The 24,159-nt window shown below is 54.6% G+C and overlaps 2 protein-coding genes across 2 annotated transcripts; one reads left to right on the top strand and one right to left on the bottom strand.

Annotated features, from left to right (window-relative positions):
- The first annotated feature begins 3,975 nt into the window (after positions 1-3,975).
- On the top strand, positions 3,976-6,821 carry CCDC8 (coiled-coil domain containing 8). The gene has a single exon (XM_052656022.1). The coding sequence runs from the start codon at positions 4,656-4,658 to the stop codon at positions 6,186-6,188; it is 1,533 nt and encodes a 510-aa protein (XP_052511982.1). The 5' UTR covers positions 3,976-4,655; the 3' UTR covers positions 6,189-6,821.
- Positions 6,822-9,207: 2,386 nt separating this feature from the next.
- PNMA8B (PNMA family member 8B) lies at positions 9,208-23,008 on the bottom strand. The gene is given in 14 exon segments (XM_052656812.1): positions 9,208-9,293; positions 9,296-9,452; positions 9,454-9,507; positions 9,509-9,542; positions 9,544-10,153; positions 10,156-10,253; positions 10,255-10,301; positions 10,303-10,465; positions 10,467-10,693; positions 10,695-10,792; positions 10,795-11,033; positions 21,444-21,559; positions 22,113-22,215; positions 22,791-23,008. Coding segments are annotated over 14 exon segments (2,250 nt in total).
- Between the last annotated feature and the right edge of the window lie 1,151 nt (positions 23,009-24,159).

Below are 24,159 nucleotides of genomic sequence, written 5' to 3' on the forward strand. Positions count from 1 at the left end.
AAAGGGGAAAGCTGTTGAGAAAAATTGAGATTGATCTGCTTGATATGGAAAGAGTTCAAGACATGCTATTAAGTGAAAAAAGCAAGTTTTACAGCACTAGGTCCAGCCCAATCCCCTCACTCATTCATTCAACAAATATTTCGAGCTCCCATCAGCACTGTTCTAGATTCTGTGAATTCAGCACTGAACAAAGCAGACAAATATCCCTGCTCTCATGGGGCTAGTATTCTCATGTGAAAGTGAAAGCCACTCAGTCGTGTCCGACTCATTGTGACCCCCACGGTCCATACAGTCCATGGAATTCTCCAGAATACTGAGAATTCTCTCAGAATACTGGAGTGGGTAGCCGTTCCCTTCTCCAGGGGATCTTCCCAACCCAGGGAACAAACCTGGGTCTCCTGCTTTGCACGTGGATTTCTTTACCATGTGAGTCACCAGGGAGGCCCAAGAAAATTGGAGTATGTAGCCTATCCCTTCTCCAGCGGATCTTCCCGACTGAGGAATCAAACTGGGGTCTCCTGCATTGCAGGTCTATTCTTTACCAGCTGAGTTACCAGGGAATCCCCAGTATTTTCATAGGGTGAGACAATAAATAAATGAACAAGAAGATACCAGGAGGAAGTAAGTGATGCGATGAAAATAACTGAGGATATTAAAAATCCTCATGGGGTAAATAAATTCTACCCATGCAAGAAGTTTTGTTTTGTTTTGTTTTCTGGAAAAGTACAGAGGCATTTAACTGTGGTTACTTCGTGGAGAGAGACTACAGGCTTGGGGCTGGGAGAGGGAGCCATTCTTCATTTTACACCTTTCTGTAACTTCAGCGTTTTCTTAAATGCGTCACTTTTATTATCGTTTTTTTAAAGTGGCAACCAAGTATAGCTGAATAGAGAAATCTGAACCACGTTTTGTTTTCTTCCTCCATCCTCTTTGGATTTTTTTCATTTCTTTTAAACAAGAATACAAGTGGGAGCTATAATTATCATTTTTTTCTGGGGCGGCTGAAGAATCTCGCCTGCCAGAGAAGAAGGCAATCTAAAACACCCAGCAGCGGGACGGCGAAGGGGTTGGCAATTTTTGTAAGAATGTTGAACATTTGAGGGTTTTATTTCTAGGATAATCCTCCACCCCTTCCCCCACCACACACACGATTTTTACCGGTTACAAAATCCGACGCCTAATCTGCGAGGTCATTCTCACGTGGAAGGCTTGGCTTCTCAGAGTTGGATTCTTAAACCAGCTTTCCTCAACCACAGGTGTCCTAGAGATTTTTAGCTTCCAGCTTCCAGAAAACAGCTTCTCTGGGAAGCCGATTTGGGGAATAAAGTTTAGGGAAGTAATAAGCTGAGAAGTGGGGGCTGCCCCGCCCCACCCTCCGCCCACCTCCTTAGAGCCGACCCGAGTGGAGGAGCGCACCTCGTTGCCATGGAGACCGCTGGGCGGCTAGGCGAGAAATTGTGCAAAAGGGAGGCCCGCCGGGGGCTGAGCCCGGCGGCGACTGGGATGGAGTTTGTAAGGAGGAGGAGGAGAAAACCCAGCGAAGCCTAACGACACGACTCTGCGAAAACAAAAACAACCGGAATGAGCCAATAACTGTGCCAAGGCTTCGCTGAGACCTTAACCGTCCCCCCATTCCCCCGCCCTCAAGCATTTTTCTTCCTTCTTTCCCTCTTTCCCTTCCCGTTCTTTTCGCTCCCTTCCCACTTTCCCTAAATATCTGCGTGTTTCCTTCAAGAGTGAAATAAAATCACACGTGGTGACTTAAACAAAATTACACGTATTTTTATCTTATGTTAACGTGGTTAGTTTACAGATTTTGTTGTTGCTGGGATTTTTCTTTAACAATTTATTTCGTTATAATCATTCTCCTTTGTAATCTCATGGACGCAATCCTACGTACTGAAACAGTATCTTGGAAAGGGTCCATGGCACAGAACGGGTTAAGGATTCTTGGGCTAGAAGGCGCTGGCGAGGGTAGAGGTCACCCAATAGTTTGACGGGGAGGGCAGTGCAGTATGACTTCTATAAAATGATGACCTTTGAGCAGAGGGAGATCGCCAAGAGAAGGGGGAAACACAACTCTCTGGACTTGGGGAACAGCTTGTGCAAAGGCCCTGAGGTGGCAATGAGCCTGTTTGTTGAATGAACAGTGAGGAGGCACGTGTGGGCCTCCAAAGTTACCTGGGAAGCTTTGCCAATCCTGGGCCCCAAGTCCCAGGGATTCTGACCCCATAGGTCTGTGGCCACATCTGAGGACCTTCTATTTAATTTAACTAAAAAAAAAAAACAAAAAACCTTGAAATCCTCAAAAGTGTAACTATTTATTTTGGTTGACCTGCAGGGTACGTGGAACTTTCCCAACCAAGGATTGAACTTGTGCCCCTGCCATTGGAAGCACGGAGTCTTAACCAGTGAGCCACCAGGTAAGTCCTAATTTAGCTTATTTTAATGAACATTTTCGATTGCTAAAAAAAAATCTACGCCATCTAACGGAATATAGAGTGAAAAGTACATATGCCTGCCACTTCTGGGGGTCCCCCGTCCCCCTCCCCATTCACAGCCACTGTTGGCAACATTTATACGTCCAAAGTTTCCCTGATAGCTCAATTGGTAAAGAATCTGCCTGCAAGGCAGGAGACTCTGATTCAATTCCTGGGTCGGGAAGATTCTCAGAAGGGATAGGCTACCCACTCCCATATTCTTGGGCTTCCTTCGTGGCTAAGCTGGTAGAAAATCCTCCTGCAATCTGGGACACCTGGGTTCAATCCCTGGTTTGGAAGATCCCCTGCATAAGGGAATGGCTACCCACTCCAGTATTCTGGCCTGGAGAATTCCAGGGACTAGTCAGACACGACTGAGTGACTTTCACTCACTCAGTCATACAGCCAAAGAGAACATGCTCCTGTCTATGCCATTTGGCCTATGCATGTGAACATGCCCACACACACACACACACTCCCACATGTCAGGCTATTTGAGATTCAAATCCAGGTTCCCATCCTTCTTGCTCATGTGACCTTGAGCAAGTGATTTTATTTCCTCAGCTGTAAAATGGGAATGAGCATCGTATTACCTGTCTCATAATGCTTTGGTGAAGATTTCATGAGTTAATTTGTATTAATAGAGTGATGTCTAGTATTAATACATAGCTAGTCCTGGTGGGCTGCCGTCTATGGGGTCGCACAGAGTCGGACACGACTGAAGCGACTTAGCAGCAGCAGCAGCAGCAGTGCTCCATAAAAGGTGACTATCCTCAGTTACTTTTTTTTTTCATAGCTGTCTAATATTTTACTGAAAGAACCGAGTTTCTACTGATGATCAGGTTGCTGTTGTTTGGTGGCTAAGTTGTGTCCAACTCTTTGCAACCCCATGGACTGCAGCACAGCCAGGCTTCCGTGTCCTTCACTCTCTCCAGGAGTTTGCTCAGTCTCTTGTCCACTGAAGCCTGTGATCCCATCCAACCATTCATTCATTCACTCAGAAGTATTCTAGAGCACCTACTGTGTGCCAAGCTCCATCCTGGAGCTGGTACCAAGTTCTCTACCCACCTGTTTGGGTCTATAGGTAGGAAGTGCTGATACCAAAAGTCACGTGATTTTAAAATAGTAATACACAGTGCCAACGGGTTTCAGAGGGACTGCCCCATTTGCACGCCCACATTCCGGGCTTGGCTGGAACCCGCACGTTTGGGATGGCAGGTTTGGGAACGGCCGCCTTTCCCGGGAAAAGCTGCTGACGTGGGCTTCGCTTCGGCTCGGGGCGATCGGCTAGGAAGACGGGGCCTCAGAGAGGCCCGGGGCGCGGCCACACCCCTGTGGGGGAGGGGAATGAGGGCGTCCCGAAGGGAGTGGACAGCCCCCCTGTCAGTCTTCCCGAGTCCCGGGGTGTAAGATGAGAAGGGGGAAGGTGGGCCCCATCCTGGGGGCCGGCGAGGAGGAACTTCCTGCCCGCGCGCGCGCTCCTCGGCCGGGAGGCGGGAGGCGCGGCAAGGTCAGCCTGGCTTGAGGTGGCAGCCTGCCTAGGAGTGGGAGACCCTCCTGGGGAGCTGCGCCGCGTCCTCCGAGCGCCTCGGCCATATTGAATAGCCAAGGCCGAGCCGCCTTTGTCTGCGAAGTCCTCTCTCAAGTTCCAGGCGCATCTGTGGCACAGGAAGAACCACCGGCCAGCCCGTGCGCCCGCAGTTGGAGCCGGGACACCGCGTCTGCAGCTTGCAGTGGGCTGGGAGCCTCAGAACTGACCTCACCCGGGCTCACGTAAGCATCCTGGAAATTGATTCCCACTAATCCTTCGCGGGGAGCGGATCGAGACCGGACTTGTTGCAGAGAAAAGTGGGAAGTGAGACTCTCTGGACAGCGCTGCGGGGAGAGCAACCTACTCCCCTCTCCCCGCCCAAGACTCGAGGCTACGAGCAGTTTGGGCTCATTGCCCCCAGCCCAGATTTCACCCTGGAGATCTTAAAGACGCTCGAGAAAAGCCATGTGGGGGGCTGGTTCCCCTGGGGCTTCCTCCCGTCCCCCGACTGCCTCATCCTTTGGAGCGTCCCGGACGTCTGCAAAGACGTGGATCTGGACGTCCTCGTCGAAGCTTTGAAGCCCGTGGGGACCTTTAAGAAAATCGGCAAGGTGTTCCGCCGGGAGGAGGACTCCACCGTGGGCATGCTGCAGATTGGGGAAGATGTGGACTATCTGCTCATTCCCCGCGAGGTCCGGCTGGCCGGAGGCGTCTGGAGGGTCATTTCCAAGCCAGCCACCAAGGAGGCAGAATTTCGGGAACGGCTGATCCAGTTTCTGGAAGAAGAGGGCCGCACCCTGGAGGACGTGGCCCGCATCATCGAGAAGAGCACCCCGCATCCACCCCAGCCCCCTAGAAAGTCTAAGGAGCCCCGAGTGAGGAGGAGAGTCCAGCAGATGGTGACCCCACCCCCCCGGCTGGTCGTGGGCACTTATGACAGCAGTAACGCCAGTGACAGCGAGTTCAGCGATTTCGAGACCTCCAGGAACAAGGCTGACAAGGGCCGCAAAGGCGCCGGCCGTGGCAGGAAGGTGCGCAAAATGCCCGTCAGTTACCTGGGCAGCAAGTTCCTCGGAAGCGACCTGGAGAGCGAGGATGATGAGGAACTGGTGGAGGCCTTCCTCAGGCGAGGGGAGAAGAAAGCCAGCGCGCCTCCTCCCCGCCGCCGGGTGAACCTGCCTGTACCCATGTTTGACGACAGCCCAGGGCCCCAGCAGTCCAAAGCGGACAGGTGGCGGGAGTGTGTCAGCCAGGTGTCCTGGGGGAAGCTGAAGCGGAGGGTGAAGGGCTGGACACCGAAGTCCAGCCCCGGGGTGGGCGAGGCCAGGCAGGCCTCTACCAGGGTGGAGAGGGACAGTGCATCGGTGCCAGGCAGTGCCAGCCTGGGGTGTAACCTGGGAAATGCACGAGATGGGCGGGTGGCTGAGACCCCCCCAAGGCGATGGAGGCCCCAGATCAACTGGGCTTCCTTCAGACGTCGCAGGAGGGAGGAAACAGCTTCCAGAGCTCAGGGGGGAGAGGCTGCAAATGAGCAGAGGGTGGAGGCTGCAAATAATCAGAGGGGGGAGGCTGTAGGTAATCAGAGGGTGGAAGCTATAGCTAATCAGAGGGGGGAGGCTATAGGTAATCAGAGGGGGGAGGCTGTAGATAATCAGAGAGCAGGGCCCATAGCTGTCCAGGAGGCAGAGGCTGTGGATAATCAGAGAGCAGATGCCCTGGCTGTCCAGGGGGCAGAGGCCATACCTGTCCAGGGGGCAGAGGCCCCGGCTGACCCGAGGGCAGAAGCTGCAGAGGATCCGAGGGCAGAGGCCCCGGTTGTCCAGGGAGCAGAGGCTGTACCTGATGGGGAAGAAGCTGGATCGGTCCAGAGGGCAGAAGCTGCCTGTAATCAGAGGGCAGAGACCCCGGCTGTTCAGGAGGCTGAATCCTCAGCTGCCGGAAGGGCCACAGGGGCCACTGCAGGAGCTCGGACCCGGAAACCAGTCAAGACAGTGAGGTTCCAGACCCCCGGACGCTTTTCATGGTTTCGGAAGCGCCGGAGAGCCTTCTGGCACACTCCCCGGTTGCCCACACTACCCAAGAGAGTGCCCAGGGCAGGCGAGGTCAGGAGCCTCAGGGTCCTGCGGGCCGAGGCCAGAGCGGAGGCAGAGCATGGCGAGCAAGAGGACCAGCTGTGAGGTGAGGGGAGGGGGGCCACGGAGGACCTCAGCACCTGCCGCAGTGTGGGTCCCTCACGGCATGTGTCTAACTCTCCACACTTGAAAATGGAGGTAGAGAAAAAAAAAAGATAAAAAAAAGGAAAATGGAGGTAGAATGAGGGCCTGGCAGTGCCTCTCACGTCTCTACCGAATGTCCCTTTCTTATTAAAACTGTATTTTCTATGCATTGATTTTTTTTTTTTTTCTGTCTTTCTCTTTTTTCCCACATAGCTTGTGGGATCTTAGTTTCCTGACCAGGGATTGAACCCAGGTCTCCCCAGTGGTGAAAGTGCTGAGTCCTAACCACTGGACTGCCGGGGAATTCCCTATGCATTGATTTTTTTTTTTTTTGCATTGATTTTTTTTTTTTTAATACAGACTCTCTATAGTAACCCAAGGAATGTAATGAAAGAAACCCATACAATGGAGTTGCATCCCCTATGATCTTAACTTCCTCAAATGCAACTCTAGGTGCTCAGCCTGGAAAAGGGAGCGAGGCAAAGGAGAAATCCCTTCCTCTTTCCCTTTTTCTTCCCCCTTTTGCCCATACACTTTCACTCACTGCCTCCTGGAACTGGAAAAGAGGGCGCAGGTCAACATGCAAATAAAAATATTTACCAGCTTATTTCTTGGCTCTGGCTTGGCAACTGAAAAATGCTCTGGGGTGATTTTGTCACAGCCTCGTGTCCCCTTTATTCCCACCGTCCGTGATGCCTACCCGTGTTAAAGTCACTTTTCCTGCCACTCCCACCTGGGTTCTGCAGACTTGGTGGGTCCAGGTCCTGCAGCTTACATGCTTCATCCCTTCTTGGTTATCACATACAGAAGAATAATTTGGGAAACATATCCAACGTGTGGGTTCAGGGGCCCTTCACATCAGAGCTGTGAATTGCGAGAGCAGGCTATGCGGCCCAAGAATCGGGGGCAGCTTGGTCACTGGATACATTGGGAAAAAATCATTGCACTAGGAACAAGCCAAAGAACTGGATTGTGGTGTGGTAGTGAGCAGTGTATCAAGTTGCTACAGTGAGCTTATAATCGGGTTGCTACACACCCTGGGAGCTGGGGGACTTCTCTCTGTATTGTCTGTGTCCCCCTAACGTGGGGGAAAACAGACAGCAAATAACCATGCCCCGGCCTCGATAGAGGCCGCATAAAGGGAAATTCTTAGAGGTAGGGCTAAAGGCCAGCTGGGTCCTCCCGACAGGCTGCAGTCCTGGCCTGGACTTCTTAGACGTCATTCAGTAGATCTGTAGGTCTGGGGTGGGCCTGAGAATATGCATTGCTAAGAAGTTCCCAGGAGATGCGGATGCAGTTGGTCTCAGGACCTTACTTTGCAGCTTTACTGGAAAGTCAGTTTTGGGCTGCCTGGCATTTAGAAAACAGGCGGAACTTCAAAGCGGTGGACCCCAAGAAGGGTAATGGTGCTCATGATTTAAGCTATTGATCTTAGGGCGCCTCCTAGTGGATGAACAGGCCACGACAGCGCTTGCCTAGGTGGACGCTTCCTCCGCAGGCCTAGTTCTCAGCGGGGCGGGGCGCGCTGTGTGAGGCGGAGCCTGCAATGAGGAAGGCGGGGCCTCGTGGGCCCCGGACCCTAGAGAACTTAACAGTGGGAAAAGCTTATCGGTGTCTGGCTTCTCCCTCCGGGCCGTTTCAGGACCAGATGACACTCCCGAGAATCTCAGGACGCCCCTCTCTCCGTTTGAGCAGACCGAGGGGCGGGACAGCTTCCTCCTAGGGGTCCCAGGACCGGGAAGGGGACACGCTCTCGGCATGTCTGCACGCTCCGACCCCAGGGACCTCGGCAGAGTTCACAACTCCAATCACGTGGAATGTAATTAGACGGGCAGCCCTGTGAAGGCAGGTGGCCTGTTTGGAGACATGGTCCCTCTATGCCCAGCAGGGAATCCTGGCACCCGAGGCTTCAAGAGTTACACATGAATAAACCCCAATCTCCACAGTGGCTTGGGGCTTTTGCACGGGATGTTCTGCCTCCTGAGTGCGCTTCCACCGGGCAACCGCCCGCCTCACCCCTTCCCTCCAGCGCCCAGGGGACTGTCACACCACGGGAGGTGGGTAGGGGAGAGCTGGTGGGACATCTAGGGGGAGGTGCACTGCTTGGTACTGCAGAGAAAAGCCAACACACCGTATGTGAATTGTCCCAAATTGAAAGTGTTGCTAAGAAGTCCCATTGTTTGAAAACACTGCAGGTCAAGTGTCAGATTCAGCCTGTGGACACCAGCAGGAGGCCTTGGCCCTGAGAAGCTGGTGCGTTTGTACCAGTTGCACTTCAGATGGGCAGAGACTTTCCCTCTCCTTCCCCTCCTCCCCTGCCCCTGGTGCCCTGGTCTCCACCCCTCCCTTCTCCTCCCCCACCTCTTCTACCCTCCCCCACCTCTTCTCCCCTCCCCCAGGAGCACACCACCCTGCCTCTCAGGCTTCTCTTCCTGGAATCCTCTCCTCCCACTCGAGCAGGAGGTTCAGCTTCCTGGCTCAGCTGCACCCTGACACTCCTCTTGCCCGGCTGGAACCTCCATCACACAGGCCAGCCCCCATCAGATTGGAATGAGGAACAGAGGCTCACAGACGCTGGCCAGAAGCATGAGTCTGGAAGGGATCGGGGCTCCACGGAGAACAAGAAAGAACGCCCGGCACTGCGGGCCTCCCCTGGTGCCCGGTGTCCGCGGACACACTGGCCCCTGTGCTGAGCCAGGAGACCCAAAGCCAAGCCCGCTGGGTGGGCCCTGAGACCGCCCCGTCACCTGGGGCTGCTGCCTCCGCGGGCGCTCATTACAGTTACATTCTTCTTGCGTCAGGATCGCTCGCGGCCACCTGCAAAGGAGGGACTGAAAGGACCAGAGAGGGAGCTGTGGGCGGCGCGCAAAGAGCAGGGAATGCACGGTTCGGCCAGAGCTGCCACCGCGGCGGGGAGGGCAGAGGGAGCGCCGAGCTGGGGCCCCACCGGCAGCTGCAGCCTCGCCCCCTCGAGGCGGCCCTAGCGGCACATGGGGTGCAGCCTCCTGCCCCAACCAGTCTTCTTCCCACGCGCCGACTTGGAGCCCGCGGGCGGCTGAGCCCTGGGCCGGCCTCGGCCTGCGTCCCGGCTCCCGCGCGCCCCTTCCTGCTCTTGCTTCCCGCCGTCGCCTCCTGGGCTTTCGTCTCGGGAGGGCGCCCCTCTAGGCTCGGCCGCCGCTCCCCTCCTCTCGGGTTTTGTGTGTTCCCGGATGGGGCGGGAGCTGACGCCGCCTGCTCGACCCAGGGCCCTGCAGGCCGTGCGGGCCCGCTTGGTCCTGGCGCTTCCTAGACTCCCGGTCCTCAGACTCGGACTCCGCTCTCCGCATTCTCCGACGCCTCCTCCGAGCCTGTGTCCTAAACCCTCTCCGACGCCTCCTCCGACTACCAGTTCCCGCGGTCCGCCTGCAGCGCCAAGACCTCCCCCAGGTGGCCTTTGGACAATTTCAACCTCCCGCCCTCCCAGGCCTTTTCCTTTTCTTCCTCCATCACCTCAGCCACGTCGTAGGTCCCCCGGAGCGCCGCGAGCTCCAGGAGCCCTCGGCCCCCCCTCTTCCTCTCATCCCCCCCAGCTCCCGAGAGCGCCCCGGGGAGCCTTCTTGCCCTTGAAGGGGGTATGGGGCTCAGTCTTGGTGGGGAGATGCATTCATTCCAGCAGGTGTTGTCGCTGGCCTTCCTCAGGACCACGGCGGCCACCTGGCAGCCTGCCTCCTGCACCTTCACGCGGTTCCGGAGGTGTCCTCGGCCCTGACGGACAAGACCTCGAGCAGGGCCTCTTGTCTTCCTTGTCCTTCAGCCCAGCGACTCCATCCCAGAAGCCATTTTCAACACCTCGTCCTGGGCAGAGGGGTCTGTATGAGCCACAAGGGCCACAAACTCAGGATTGTCCACCCTCTCTTTTTCTTGATCCCCGTTTTCCTGGGACTCCTTTGGGAGGCGTCGCTGTCCTCGGTCTCCTCATCAGACGCGTCTCCCACTGCCAGAATGGCCGATAAGTCGACCCCCGCCCGAAAGGGGAATCTTTCTCCTCTTTTTTTTGGCTTTGTCCATCACCGTTGCCAGGGCCAAGAACTCACGGAGGACCTTGCCCGTCATCTCCTTGGCTCTGGAGGGCCCACTACCTAAGGAACTCCTCCTCGGAGGCCTGCAGCATGCTATGACCCTCATCCCCGCTTAAGTCCTCCCGGTCCATCTCCTGGATCGCGAGCCCCAGGCTCTCCTCAGAAGAGTCTTCCGAATCCCGCTTCCCGATGTGGATGGCCGCCCTGCACAGTCCCTCTTCTGCCCGTCTGTGTCCACCTGCTGCCTCTGGTTCCGTTTCCGCGATCTCGATGACGGGACGTTCTAGCCGCACCAGGAGCCGGGTCAGCCTCCTTGACCGCCGGCCCCGACCCCCGAGGCTGAGTCTCCGAATCGGGAGGGGTGGACCTGTCCCCAGAGACCCTGGCCACCGCCGCCTCGGGGGGAGGGGAGTTCATCCAGCAGCGACCGTCTCATCTGCCTCCGGACCCTCGTGTCCTCCGCGCTTTCCTTGCACAGAACCCTCTTGACGCCGTCCCTGCCCGGATCTCCCCGGGGATGGCGCTGTGATTAATGTTCTCCACAAACTCCATCACGGTGGCTTTGGCCTTCTCGACCCTCATGGACCTGGCGTTCCTCAGCCCGAACGTGCCCTGGGGCAGGAAGACCGGCTGCAGGACCACTTGGATGGCCGCCGGCTCCACGTCCTCTGGGAGGCCCCGTGCACGTACAGGGCCAGCCCCCTGCACCAGTCCCCCCAAAGGGCCCGTGGCCACAGTGCCTCTGGCGCTGATCGCGGAGCAGGAGGGAGCCCGAGGCGCACGTGGGCTGCGGGGCCCTGGGCAAATGCCACCCTGGAACAGCGCCGTGGGTCCTGGAGTTCAGGTTCAGATGAACGTGACCTTCGGGCTCCTGCTGCTCCTGGGCGGCTAACCCCCTCCTCATGGGGGTCCTAGCACCCACAGGGAGTTTGCGTGGCAAATCCAGAGATGCCACCGGCCCCTCCGCTCCGCCCTTTGTGCCTGACCGAGGCGGGGTGACACGGCGGCGCCCGGGCCAGTTGTTGGGGAGGGCTGCGCGGCCGGCACCTAGAGCCCCGGGGAGAGGCGCGTCCCCCTCGCCGCGCCGGGGCCACGTCTGGCCATGCGGCCTCCGCTCAGTCTCTGCAGTTCCGCGCAGAGGCGGCTACTCGGCCCTGAGCCTGCGCACACAGGCTCGCCCCTGCTACCAGCTGGGCCGCGTCACCATGGCAACGCCAGGGCTGCAGCCTGGGTCGCAGTTGCTGGGGTCTGAAGGGATCCAGCTCTAGACGAGCCCAAGCAAAGGAAGGCTCTGGGAGTTGGGATCACCATCAGTGATGAGCCCCCCACCACACACCAAAGGCCATATTCACAGGGGGCGAGACAGCAGTTAGGGAGACCCGCGATCTCCTTCAGGGGTAGACGCTTCCAGCCTTCCACCGTGTACAGGTGGGGTTCAGGCTGCAGAGACGTAGATCAAGAGCCTCTGGCTGCCCACGGTGGAACCAGGACTCACTCTTGAGGTGCAAGCCACGCCCAGAGTTTTCAGGCCTCACTCAGTGGAAATCGGTTCAGTAGGGATACACAGGCCTCGGCTGCGAGGTGCTGGCATCCTTTAGGGTCCACAGCCCTCACTGATGGGGTCTGGCCTCGCTCAGTGAGGCCTCGCTCTTACAGATGTTTCTGTAGCCATAACCATGCACCTACTATTAACTGTGTGTTTTTGCATATGGTTCCTGTGTGGGTGTGATCAGCAGTGAGATTAGACATCACTTCCGGAAGAAGACCGTGATCCTGACTGGGTCCACAGGCTGGGATGGGTGAATGTCATAGCTACTGGGAACACACTTCCCCTTTATCATCCTTGCTAACCCTCACCCCAACTCTACATGAATCAGGCACTGTGGCCCAGCCATTGGGTTTCCGCTGCTGCCCTCGCCATGACTCTGGGAAGTTGCCTGGGCTTCTCTACACCTCAGTTTGCTCCTCTGTGAAATGGACATAACCATTAACCCTACTCATAGGATCTTTGGGCTTCCCTGGTGGCCCAGATGTTAAAGAATCTGCCTGCAACGTGGGAGAGCCAGGTTTGATCCCTGGGTTGGAAAGACCCCCTGGAGAATGGAATGGCAACCCACTCCAGTATTCTTGCCTAGTAAATCCCATGGACAGAGGAACCTGGCAGGCTACACTCCATGGGGTGACAAAGAGTCAGACATGATTGAGTGACTAACGCTTTCACTTTTCACTTTCATAGGATCCTTATGGGGATTAAACAGGATGATCCACGAAAGCCCTTGGAACAGAGGTTGGCCCAGAGCTGGTGCTCCTTGAAAGATGGCAATGGGAATTCATTCTTTCTTGACCCTTTATACAATCATTTAATATAAATATATACATTTAATTGTCAAATAAATATATAAAGAAGGAAATTTTTAAAAAAAGAAACCAAAACACTTCATTTTTGTTTCATTTTTAATGTAGGAAGAGAGTTTATTATTGCAAGGTTACCATGGCAACTGGTTCTAGGACAAACCAAACTGCTTACTCACTCTCCTACCTGCCCCCCAGCTTTCATTTTCCCTGCTTCTCCCTTTTCCTTTCCTTTCCACCAAATGGGTGTCAGTCTTCTCTCTAGAGCAGTGTGGTCTGAAAAAAATATAATTCGAGCCCCCAAGGCAAGCCATGTGTGTAATACATAAGTTTGCTAATGGCTACCTTCAATATGCAAAAAAACAGGGGAAATGAATTTTAGGAATAGATTTTCATTTATTTACATTATTTATTATTTACAATAGCCAAGATATGGGAGCAACTTCAGTGCCCATTAACAGATGAATGGATAAAATGGATAAACAAGATTCCTTCATCTTTATTGTATATTATAATATATAGAGTATTTACACATGTATTTATATATAAAGAAGATTTTATATATATATATATATATATGGTTGAGAAATATCCCACTAAATATAATGGAATTTATTATTTAAAGACCCATTTTAAAAAGTAAAAAATCTTGCCGTTTGAGATAACACTGATGGACCTAGATGGTATTGTGCTGAGCAAAATAAGTCAGAGAAAAACAAATACTGTATTATTTTACTTATATGTGGGATCTAAAAACAAACAAATGAACAAACACAACAAAACAGAAACAGAGTTAGAGATACAGAAAACAGACCAATGGTTGTCAGCTGGTGGTGGTAGGGGTGAAGAAGTAGAAAGAGATTAAGATTCAGAGGCAAGTCCCTGACGTATATTTCAGGAGTTTCTATTAACAGCAGTTTGACCTCTGGAGGGCAGTTTGTAAACGTGATCTGGGCACCTGAAGCATTTAGTGCCCCATTTGGGAAGCCTGTGTGTAGGCTGCCAGGAACAGTCATGAACTTTGAACTGATCCACTTCTTCCCCTACTTTTGGGGATCCCTCCAGGCATTCACACCTATACAAAAAAAATCAGTTCACAGTGATCTCAGCTCAGAACCTAACTCCATGTAACATACACACACACAGCATTGTTTTAAAAGTGGTTTTCATCACCACTGACTATGGCAGCTTCTATTCTAGGCCCCCGCCATCTTTCTTGCATAATTCCAGTTTCTCTTCGTTCTTAAGCCCACATTTATTCCCGAAAGACAGGTGCAATGGATCTTTGTGCCATTTTCTGGCCGAAGATGGAATTCTCCCTCATTTCTCTCCTAATCAGAGTGAGCCAGAGCAGAGTGGGAACATGGTCCCAGAAGCCGAGTAGAAAATTAGAGAGCAAGGACCAGCCAGGCAGGGCATTGGGAACCCCAATCTGTCCTGCCTAGCCCCTCTCTGGATATCTGTCCTGGAATTAGGATGCTCTGTTGGACAGAGATGGGACCCATGACTGGCCTAGCCACTGCCTCCAAGCTGGGGGAAAAAAAAGAGAAAGAGAGCTTATTAAAAGTTCTGCAAAATTTTTACCACTCCCTGTGTTTGAGGCCAAACACTGTGCCTGCTTGTTAAGGAGGACAACTAGTGGATGCAGAGGATGAGATGGTTAGACAGCACCACCAACTCAATGCACAACTCCGGGAGACAGGGGAGGACAGGGAAGGTCGCGTGCTACAGTCCCGGGGAGGCTCAAAGAGTGGGATACAGGTCAGTGAGCGAACAGCAGCAGCAGCACTCTCGGAGCGGAGGGTCTCGAAGTGCGGTGGTGGGACCCCCAGGGAACCCGCGGGGACCTTTCAGGGGGTCCGAGAGATCGACACCGTTTTCATAGCACTGCTCACACATTACCTGTCTTTTTCACTCTCATTCTCTCACGAGTGTTCACTGGAATTTTTCAGAGGCAGCTTGACATGAGATATTGGAGCTGAACAAATGCAGAAGCAGGTATGAGAAACCAGTTTCTGTTGAGTCAGACAGGAAAGAGATTTCCCCAAAGATAAAAACAGTGCCACTCTTCTCAATTTGTTTTTGTTTTGGAAAATATAGCTACACATATGTTATTTGGGTGAACACGTAACATGTTTGCTAGTGCTGTTTTTAAACAAGTTCATAAGTAAATACTTCTGATTGCTCAGCTGACAGTCTCCCAATGGTAAATATAGACAGATTGAACCCACAGAAACAAAAGCTCTTTGGGGTCCTTGATGAATTTTTTAATAATGTAAGATATCTTGAGACCAAGAAATTCCAGAACCAATGAGTTGGAGACACACACTGCTGAGTTGGTACAACACAGGGTACCCTAGGGCCCTCAGATAAGAAAAAGGTGACTGGTGGCGTTTCTCCCGCAGGTTATAATTGAATCATGGGAATGAAGTTCACTGCTTCTTTGTCCCCACTCCATAGTCTTTCTGCTCCTCTTTCTTCAATCTCTCCCTCCAGTGGTTACCAGGGAAACCACCACAGCAGATCCTCAAAACAAAATTCATTTCACTGCCTAGTGTCTGGATCTCAGTGGCTGGTGGCATGCCTTTCAGGACATCTAGATCCAAGGAACTGTCAACTCCACCTGCTTCCGTGTCTTTAAAATGACATCTGATCCTCACCCTCCTCCCATTCCTCCATCAACCTGGACAACTCTTTTCGTTTTGTACGTTTTCATGTCTGTCTTTCTTTTCATGTGTTCTTGCAAAATGTGCACTGCTGTTTGGGGGCATTTATGCTATGTTTGCACAATTCTTTGTATGGTATCTATTTCCATTTGTTTCTCACTGCTTTAAATTTTTAATTTTATTTTGGAGTATAGTTGATTAACAATGTGATAGTTTCAGGTATACAGCAAAGTGATTCATACATATTCTTTTTCAAATTCTTTCCCCATTTAGGTTGTTACATAATATTGAGCAGAGTTCCCTGTGTTATACAGTAGTGCTTATCTATTTTATTTTTGCCATGCTGTGTGGCATGTGGAATCTTAGTTCCCAGACCAGGACTTGTACCTGTGCCCCCTGCAATGGAAGCTCTGGGTCTTACCCATTGGGCTGCCAGGGAAGTCCCAGTTATCCATTTTAAATATAGCAGAGCCTACAGGTCATCCCAAACTCCCCAATGTTGCCCACTTTCTTAGCACTGGTGGTAAAGTGTCTGAGAGCAATACCAGTTATATATCTTGTCTGTAATTCCTACCTGCTGAGCAGGATTTCAAGACGGTCGTTCATCACAGTTTACCTTTTTCCTGTCCACTCCTCCAAGAAGAGATACTGATGACAGTTTTAAAGCAAGGCGACAAGTTCTTTGATCCTCATCTAGGAGTGGGGTCGGTTCACATTCCCTTTTCTTGAATCTGACCCTGGACAAGCTTGTGACTGCCTCAACAGGTATGGCAGAAGTGATGCTGGGTCTCCCAAGGTCAACTATAAGGCTTTTGCCCAATTCTTTTGGAGTATTTGCTCTTGAGACCTCCTTTCCAGGACATTCCTGCTTGAAGCATAATTGCCATGCTGCGAGGAAGCCCAGCCCACATAGAGAGACCAGTGTATGTGTTCAAGTCAACATCTCCAGCTAAGCGCAGTCTTCAGATCATCCAAGATGGGGCACCAAACATGACTGATGAAGCTTCCAGCTGATTCCAGACCTTAGTCATTAGAGGCACCCCAGCTAAGGCACCAGACACTGCGAAACTGAAAAAAATCCATGCCCACTGTGCTTTTTCATTATGCTGACCTACAGACTCCATGAACATAATAAAACACTTTGTGTTTTACGTCACTGAGCTCAGGGTGGTTTGTGTATGTATGCGTGTTGTTGGCTCAGTTGCGTCCAACTCTTTGCAACCCCATGGACTGCCAGGCTCCTCTGTCCATGGGATTCTCCAGGCAAGTGGGTTGCCATTCCCTTTTCCAGGGAATCTTCCTGACCCAGGGATCAAACCTGGTCTCCCTCATTGCAGGCAGATTCTTTCCCACCTGAACCACCAGGGAAACTCTAGGGTGGTTTGTTATGCAGCAAAAACTAGCCAGCACACACCTGTCCCATCCTTACTACTTTGGGCTGGTAACTAACTTCTCCATGCCTCCATTCATGTCCCTGAAAATGGGGATCACATTCTTTTACCATCATCAGGAAGATAGGAGAGGTTGTGGCATGCTGGTGCCCAGCAAACCCCCCGCAGCCCTCAGCAAGTCCTATTGAGGTTATGAATCAGCGGCTAGTCGCTTCCAGATCACCCACACCTGACCACGATTGCAATGAGGGCAGCTTATGCAGAGACCACTGCGAGTCCCACTACTGAGTCCCCATCCCAGCACCTCGGGTCCCTAACGTTCTGCACCAGTTCATCCTTGGCCACTTCCCCAGCCCTCACTCCTCCACGTCCAGTTTTTCCCCTCCCCTTTCCCTCCAGAGTTTGGGGAGACAGCAAGGAACGGGTCCAGCCAGAGACTCTGCAATCACACGGACCTGACTTGAGTCAAGCCAATATTCCAGCTCTGGGTGACTCTGAGCAAGTCATCTACCTTCTCTGAATCTGTTTTCCCATCTGTAAAATGGGTACAATAAGAGCGCCTACACTTGCATTTAAATAATCAGCGCGCATGTATTGAGATCTATAAATAAGTTATCGTTCTTGCTGTTAGTGTTGAACTCCAGCCCCCTACGTTGGAACTAAATCTATTTGAGCAAATTATTTCGCTCACGCTCTTGAGCTCTGGAGAGGCGCCTTCGCAGGTGCGTCAAATAGCAACCCTGGAGCGCCGCCTGGTGGAGGCGGAGACACAACCTGCAGACACTCCAACCGGCTCACGTAGCACCGTCAGACCTTCACCTACTGCTCAGAGCCTCCACTATTCCCTCTCCGCGATTCTGCGACACGGAACATCCCTGAGGGGTGGGGAGAGTGTTGAGGGAGGGAGTCCCAGGCCGGACACTTGCGACTTCAGGATCGGACATTAGATCTATCTCCCCGCTCCTCCCCCCAGACTAAAGGGGCTGGTGTTGGAGGTTTGCTGGATTCAAGGTGTGGCTCCAGGCTCCTGGGAGCCCGTGCCACAATCGCACGATCACGCACTCACAAAACGCTTACACACTGGCTCACATGCACTCACAGTTGCGTTCACACAAACTAACATTGACACACACTTGGATTGAGCCTACATACATACACACACATACGCGCGCTCACACACACACAATGTGCACACACCCCAAGACTCGCCCCACCACACCCACGGAGAGACCCACCGAGTCCTCTCCAGTGAAACACACAGATAAACTACATACGCCTCAGCCCCAAAGAGAAACACCCACATCCGCAACTATAAGCACGTGAACAAAATCAAGTCCATAAGGAGACCTCCATGCAGGGTCCCCTGACCCAGCGACCGACTCCCCTCCCGCAGTTTCACCCCCCGCCCCCCCCACACACACCCCCCGCGTAGGAGTCGGGAGGGTCGCGCCTGCCCATGCACGCACAGAGGCCCTCCCCAAGGGACCCGCTAGGTTATCCTTCGGGCTCACCAGGTTCAACCCGGACCTGCCCTGGGGCGCAGGGAGCTCGGATCCCGTGGGCTGAAGGGGCGCCACCGCCAACCGGAGCTGGAGATTCGGTCAGGTCCATAGGCATGTGTCCGGGAGCCCCATCCAGCACCCCCGCGCCCACCCCGCGAGCCCTGAGACTCCCAGCCTGGGGACGACTCCAAGGTGAGGGGGTGAGGGACGCGTGCCTTAAACCAGGACCCCCGCTGGATCTCCAGCTAAGGTCCTGGGGGAATGTATGTGAAAGGAAGGAAAGACGACAGGGAGATCGGAAGCAGGGAGGGAGAGAGGGAAGAAAGATCTTTAAATTAGAAACCTTTGGTCCAGCTTTCTTCTGTGAGCCATGTCTCCCTGTGCCCACCAGAGGGCGCCCTGACGCAGCAAATCCCTAAAGCATCTTAACTTCTTTCTCTCCATATAAAAAGGGATTTAGGATAGTACTGAGAAGGAAGAGGACTAATACCAATATCCGCTATTTAAAGCCCTACTGCACCCCAGGACGTGTGCGAAATCCTCCACGTGCCTAACTCAACACAGTAGCTCAAAGTATCCCACAAAGGAAGAAAGTGCGGCTCAGAGATGTTTAACTCTCCCAGCAACACGGAGCACCCAAAGTGCAGAGAAACTTCCAGCTCTGTTCCTGGTGACCCAACTGCCCTCTGCTCCTTGGTCACATCCCTGGCATAATCAGCTCACAATTCCCCGTGGACCTGGCCTTGCCACTTTCCCCACTCAGTCACACCTCACTCCCATCAGCTCTTCGGGGCTCCTGTTCCCCATCCTGCCACCGAGGTTTTTGTACACCAACCCTTTCAAAAGCCCTGTCTCCATTTCCCTTCTTCACAGTGGGTCGCCTCCTCGCTTCAGACTCCGGTCAATGTCACCCGTTTCGGGAAGTGGGTCCTGATCCAGAATCAGCTCCAGCTATTTCGACCCTCCTCCCCTGAGGATCCAGCCTTTTCGTTTCTAGCACTCACTTCCGTATGTGATCACGGAGGCTCTGAGCTCCAGGAGCCAGAGCCCATCTCAGTCATCATCGTTCCCAGCGACATGCACAGGTGGGTCCCAGAACAGACACTAGAGGAACAGTGGGTGAATGAATGAAGTCTCCAGGCGGGAATGACTTCAGTGAGCACCGAAATGGGTGAATGCTCTTCTCCCCATCAGGACTCCAGAGATTCTCCAACAAATACACACAGCCAAGGAAAAGATCCCATACTCCCTTTCAGGCCCTCCCCAATCCAGATACAGTGAGTCTCACTACTGGCCCTCATCCATCGGGACAGAATCTCCTGCTTTCCAGCCCCCCACCCCATGTCCACACACATTGCCTTAACACCTCCAACCCCCATCTCCTAAGTGACTCATCTCCACTTCTCTTTGTGGCATCTGCTCCCTCACCTGGAGTGATCCAGGTGGTTCCTGCGGGGATCACTAACTGGCACTCACTGAAGCCTGGCCGATCGAAGCTCCCAGTCCCTCTCCAGTCACTGTGATTAGTGCAGAGGCAGGCGCGTGACCCAGCCGATCCAATGGGAGCTGGTCATGAGTCTTTGGCTGAATAAATGGAAGTAGCAGCAGCAGGGAGAAGGCAATGGCACCCCACTCCAGTACTCTTGCCTGGAAAATCCAATGGACGGAGGAGCCTGGTAGGCTGCAGTCCATGGGGTCGCTAAGAGTCGGGCATGACTGAGCGACTTCACTTTCGCTTTTCACTTTCATGCATTGGAGAAGGAAATGGCAACCCACTCCAGTGTTCTTGCCTGGAGAATCCCAGAGACAGTGGGCCCCCGTCTATGGGGTCGCACAGAGTCGGACACGACTGAAACGACTTAGCAGCAGCAGCAGCAGCAGCAGCAGAGGCCTTGGAACCAGCCAGACCTGAAGCTAATTCAGCCTGGACTTTATAGTGACATGAGCCACTGAAGTCCCTTTTCAGCATAACCCAGGACACATTTGGTTTCTGTACTTAAAACCCAGGGTTTTGTGTAATCAGTTTCCCTAAAGCATTCTCCAAGCGTCCCGAGAGGAAGGGGCATAGGGGCCTCTCAGGGCCCTGCCAGACATTACCTCCACTCCAAGGGCTGGGGCACAACTTGCGGGGACTAGGAAAGGGCCTTCCTGATTTCTCAGGCCCGGCACTCTCACTTGCCGAAGGTTCCTGAGGCTTCTTGCCCCTCATTCCTGGGGACCCAGGTCTCTTGCCAACAGGGCGGCAGGAAAGGCGGTCTTGCTGCCCCCGGAGCAGACCCAATGGCAGGAAAGTTCTCGGTCTGGGCTTGCAGGTCGGACCGCGCTTGCGCACACCCACAGTTCGGCCACCAGCTGGGCTGGGGAGAAAGGAATCACTGATTTTATCTCTAATATTCTGCCCAGATGGAAGGAGGGGATGAATGTCATTACCTGGGGCCCATCCTGGAGCCTGGGGCCTGGGTCACCACCACAATGTGGGGAGGGGAGGGGGACGGCAGGCCCTAGGGTTTGAAGGGGCAGGTCAGAGGTGTCATGGGGTGCAGTCTCCTTGATCATACTGGGGAGCCCTTGGGGTGTCAACAGGGCAGGTATTGAGATATCATTCAAGCGGCCTCCTGAGGGTCACTATCATCCGATGATCTGGGCTGGCTTGAGGCCCCTCCCACGGGCGGGACTTGACCTCCGAGCCCCGCCCCCCACCTGCTCCACTCTACAGAGAAGATCTGGGCTGTAAAAGCTGGACAGCAGCTGTACCTCTGGCCCAGGCCCGGGCCGCTGCTAGACCCCGACTCAGCGTCCGTCTCACCCAGCCACCTTCAGGGCCCTTCGTCCTGCCGGGACCCAGACTTACCACTTGTATCCCCACCCCAGCATTGGCTTCAGTCCACACCCCGCCTCCTGGCCCTCACCATTAAACTCATTCCAGACCCAGATTATCCCGAGTGAGGACTGATCACCACCACCCCATTAAGGCCAGGTCCCCCCAGACTCGGTCCCCGAGTGAGTGGAATGGAGTTCTCTGTGTGAGGCCCGTCCAGTGAACCAACAAAATGCATCTTCCCATTTTCACTGGGTTTCTCAAAACAAATGCTCAGACGATGACAACAGCCTAAAAGCGGTTGCCATGGAACCGGAGGTAGCCAATGGGAGAGGGAGGGGTGCCAGCGTCCCGGGAGCCAAAGCCTGCTGCCAGCTCTGATGCTGCCCAAGAAACTGGCAGGATTGGGAGGGGCCGCGTGGGTCACACTTGGCTGGAGCAGGAGGGAGATCATCCTCCTCATCCAGGAGGCCCCAACTAGTGCAGGGGTCTCCCCAGAGGACCCGGAGCAGGCAGCTGTCAAAGCCGTCCTGCAGCCGGTCTTCCTGCCCAGAATATGAGAGCCTCAAGGGACAAGAAGGCCAAGGGCACCCTGGTAGAGTTTGTGGAGGACATTAATCACGCCACCATTCCCAAGGAGATCCTGGACAAGGACAGCCGTCTGGAGGATTTTGTACAAGGATCGTGCAGAGGACATGAGAGTCCTGAGGCAGATGAAACGATAGCTGCTGGTTGCAAGGCCCCACAGGCTACAGTGGCCAGGGCCCCGGGGACACCCCTCCTAATTAGAAGACCCAGGTCCCCCTTTCTGGTGCAGCCAGCAAGGCTAGCGCGGGTAGTAAGGGGAGGGTCACAGAAATAGAGCCAGAGGCCAAAAGAGGGGCCAAGGAGGGCAGTCACGTACCTCTGCAAAAAGTGATTCTAAGGACCCTTCCATCAGAGCTCGGGCCTCAGGATGGCAGAGGTGGAAGGGGAGGACTGAGTGGGGACAAATGACAAGGGCAGTGTGCTGCACACAACACTCCAGACGGGCTGCAAGGAAGGCCTGCAGAGACGCGAATGAGGCAGAGAGCCCCGTGGAGTTCTTGGCCATGTGACCCTTTTGGACAAAACCGAGAAGGAGGTGACAGAGAAAGAGCCCTTGGATTTGATGAGCTTGACCATCAGAGGAGCCAGGAGCAGCATCCTGACCTGGTGGCTTCTGTGGTCGAGAGGCACACACCTGATGAGACGCTCGAGGGCAGTGACTCTTCCGGAGGTCAGTCCTAGAAATGAGACGGCCAGGTCACCCAGAAGGACGTGGAGGACCCCAAGCTCTAGCCATCGTGGCCCCCTGGGATTTCATCAGACATCAAAACTCGCAGGGAGATGTTGAAAATGGTTTCTGTGGTGGAGTCGCTGGGCTGAAGGACAAAGAGGACAAGAGGCCCTGCTCCAGGTCTCGTCCGTCAGGGCCGAGGACACCTCCGAATCGCATGAAGGTGGAAGAAGCAGGCTGCCAAGTGGCCACCCTGGTCCTGAGGAAGGCCTGAAACGGCGGGGAACCTGCTGAAATGAATGTGTCTCCACCAAGACTGAGCCCCAGACCTCCCCCCCACACAAAGGGCAAGAAGGCTCCCCGGGACGCGCTGGGGAGCTGAGGGGCTGAGGAGGAAGACGGTGGTGGTGGCTGGGGGGGTGGCTCCTGGAGCCCGCGGCGCTCCGGGCGACCTACGACGTGGCCGAGGTGATGGAGGGGAAAAAAGGAAAAGGAGGCTGAAATTGTCCAAAGGCCACCTGGGGGAGGTCTTGGCGCTGCAGGCGGACCGCGGGAACTGGTAGTCGGAGGAGGCGCCGGAGGGGGGTTTAGGACACAAGCTCGGAAGAGGCGTCGGAGAATGCGGAGAGCGGAGTCCGAGTCCGAGGACCGGGCGTCCAGGAAGCGCCTGGACCAAGCGGGCCCGCACGGCCTGCAGGGCCCTGGGTCGAGCAGGCGGCGTCAGCTCCCGCCCCATCGGGGAACACGCAAAACCCGAGAGGAGGGGAGCGGCGGCCGAGCCTAGAGGGGCGCCCTCCCGAGACGAAAGCCCAGGAGGCGACGGCGGGAAGCAAGAGCAGGAAGGGGCGCGCGGGAGCCGGGACGCAGGCCGAGGCCGGCCCAGGGCTCAGCCGCCCGCGGGCTCCAAGTCGGCGCGTGGGAAGAAGACTGGTTGGGGCAGGAGGCTGCACCCCATGCGCCGCTAGAGTCGCCCCGAGGGGGCGAGGCTGCAGCTGCCGGTGGGGCCCCAGCTCGGCGCTCCCTCCGCCCTCCCCGCCGCGAAGGCAGCTTCCGCCGAACCGGGCGCTCCTGGCTCTTCTCTGCGCGCCGCCCACCGTTCGCTCTCCGGTCCTTTCAGTCCCTCCTTTGCAGGTGGCGCGAGCGATCCTGACGCAAGAAGAATGTAACTGTAATGAGCGCCCGCGGAGGCAGCAGCCCCAGGTGACGGGGCGGTCTCAGGGCCCACCCAGTGGGCTTGGCTTTGGGTCTCCCGGCTCAGCAACAGGGGCGAGTGTGTCCGCGAACACCGGGCACTAGGGGAGGCCCGCAGTGCCGGGCGTTCTTTCTTGTTCTCCGTGGAGCCCCGATCCCTTCCAGACTCATGCTTCTGGCCAGCGTCTGTGAGCCTCTGTTCCTCATTCCAATCTGATGGGGGCTGGCCTGTGTGATGGAGGTTCCAGCCGGGCAAGGGGAGTGTCAGGGTGCAGCTGAGCCAGGAGGCTGAACCTCCTGCTCGAGTGGGAGGAGAGGATTCCAGGAAGAGAAGCCTGAGAGGCAGGGAGTGTGCTCCTGGGGGAGGGGAGAAGAGGTGGGGGAGGGGAAGGGAGGGGTGGAGACCAGGGCACCAGGAGCGGGGGAGAAGGGGAAGGAGGAGAGGGAAAGTCCCTACCCATCTGAAGTGCAGCTGGTACAAACGCACCAGCTTCTCAGGGCCGAGGCCTCCTGCTGGTGTCCACAGGCTGAATCTGTCACTCGACCCGCATAGTGTTTAACAGAAACCTTAATTATTTGCAAAGATTTTCAATTCAGAGCAGCTCACGGAAAATCCAGATTTCCAGGTTTTCTCAGTAGCAATGATGGGCACCACCCTTCCCACAGGTCTGTGGGTCCCTCGGCTGTCCACTCCCT

The sequence above is a fragment of the Budorcas taxicolor genome, chromosome 18 (genome assembly GCF_023091745.1).
Source record: "Budorcas taxicolor isolate Tak-1 chromosome 18, Takin1.1, whole genome shotgun sequence".
Taxonomy (NCBI): Eukaryota; Metazoa; Chordata; class Mammalia; order Artiodactyla; family Bovidae; genus Budorcas; species Budorcas taxicolor.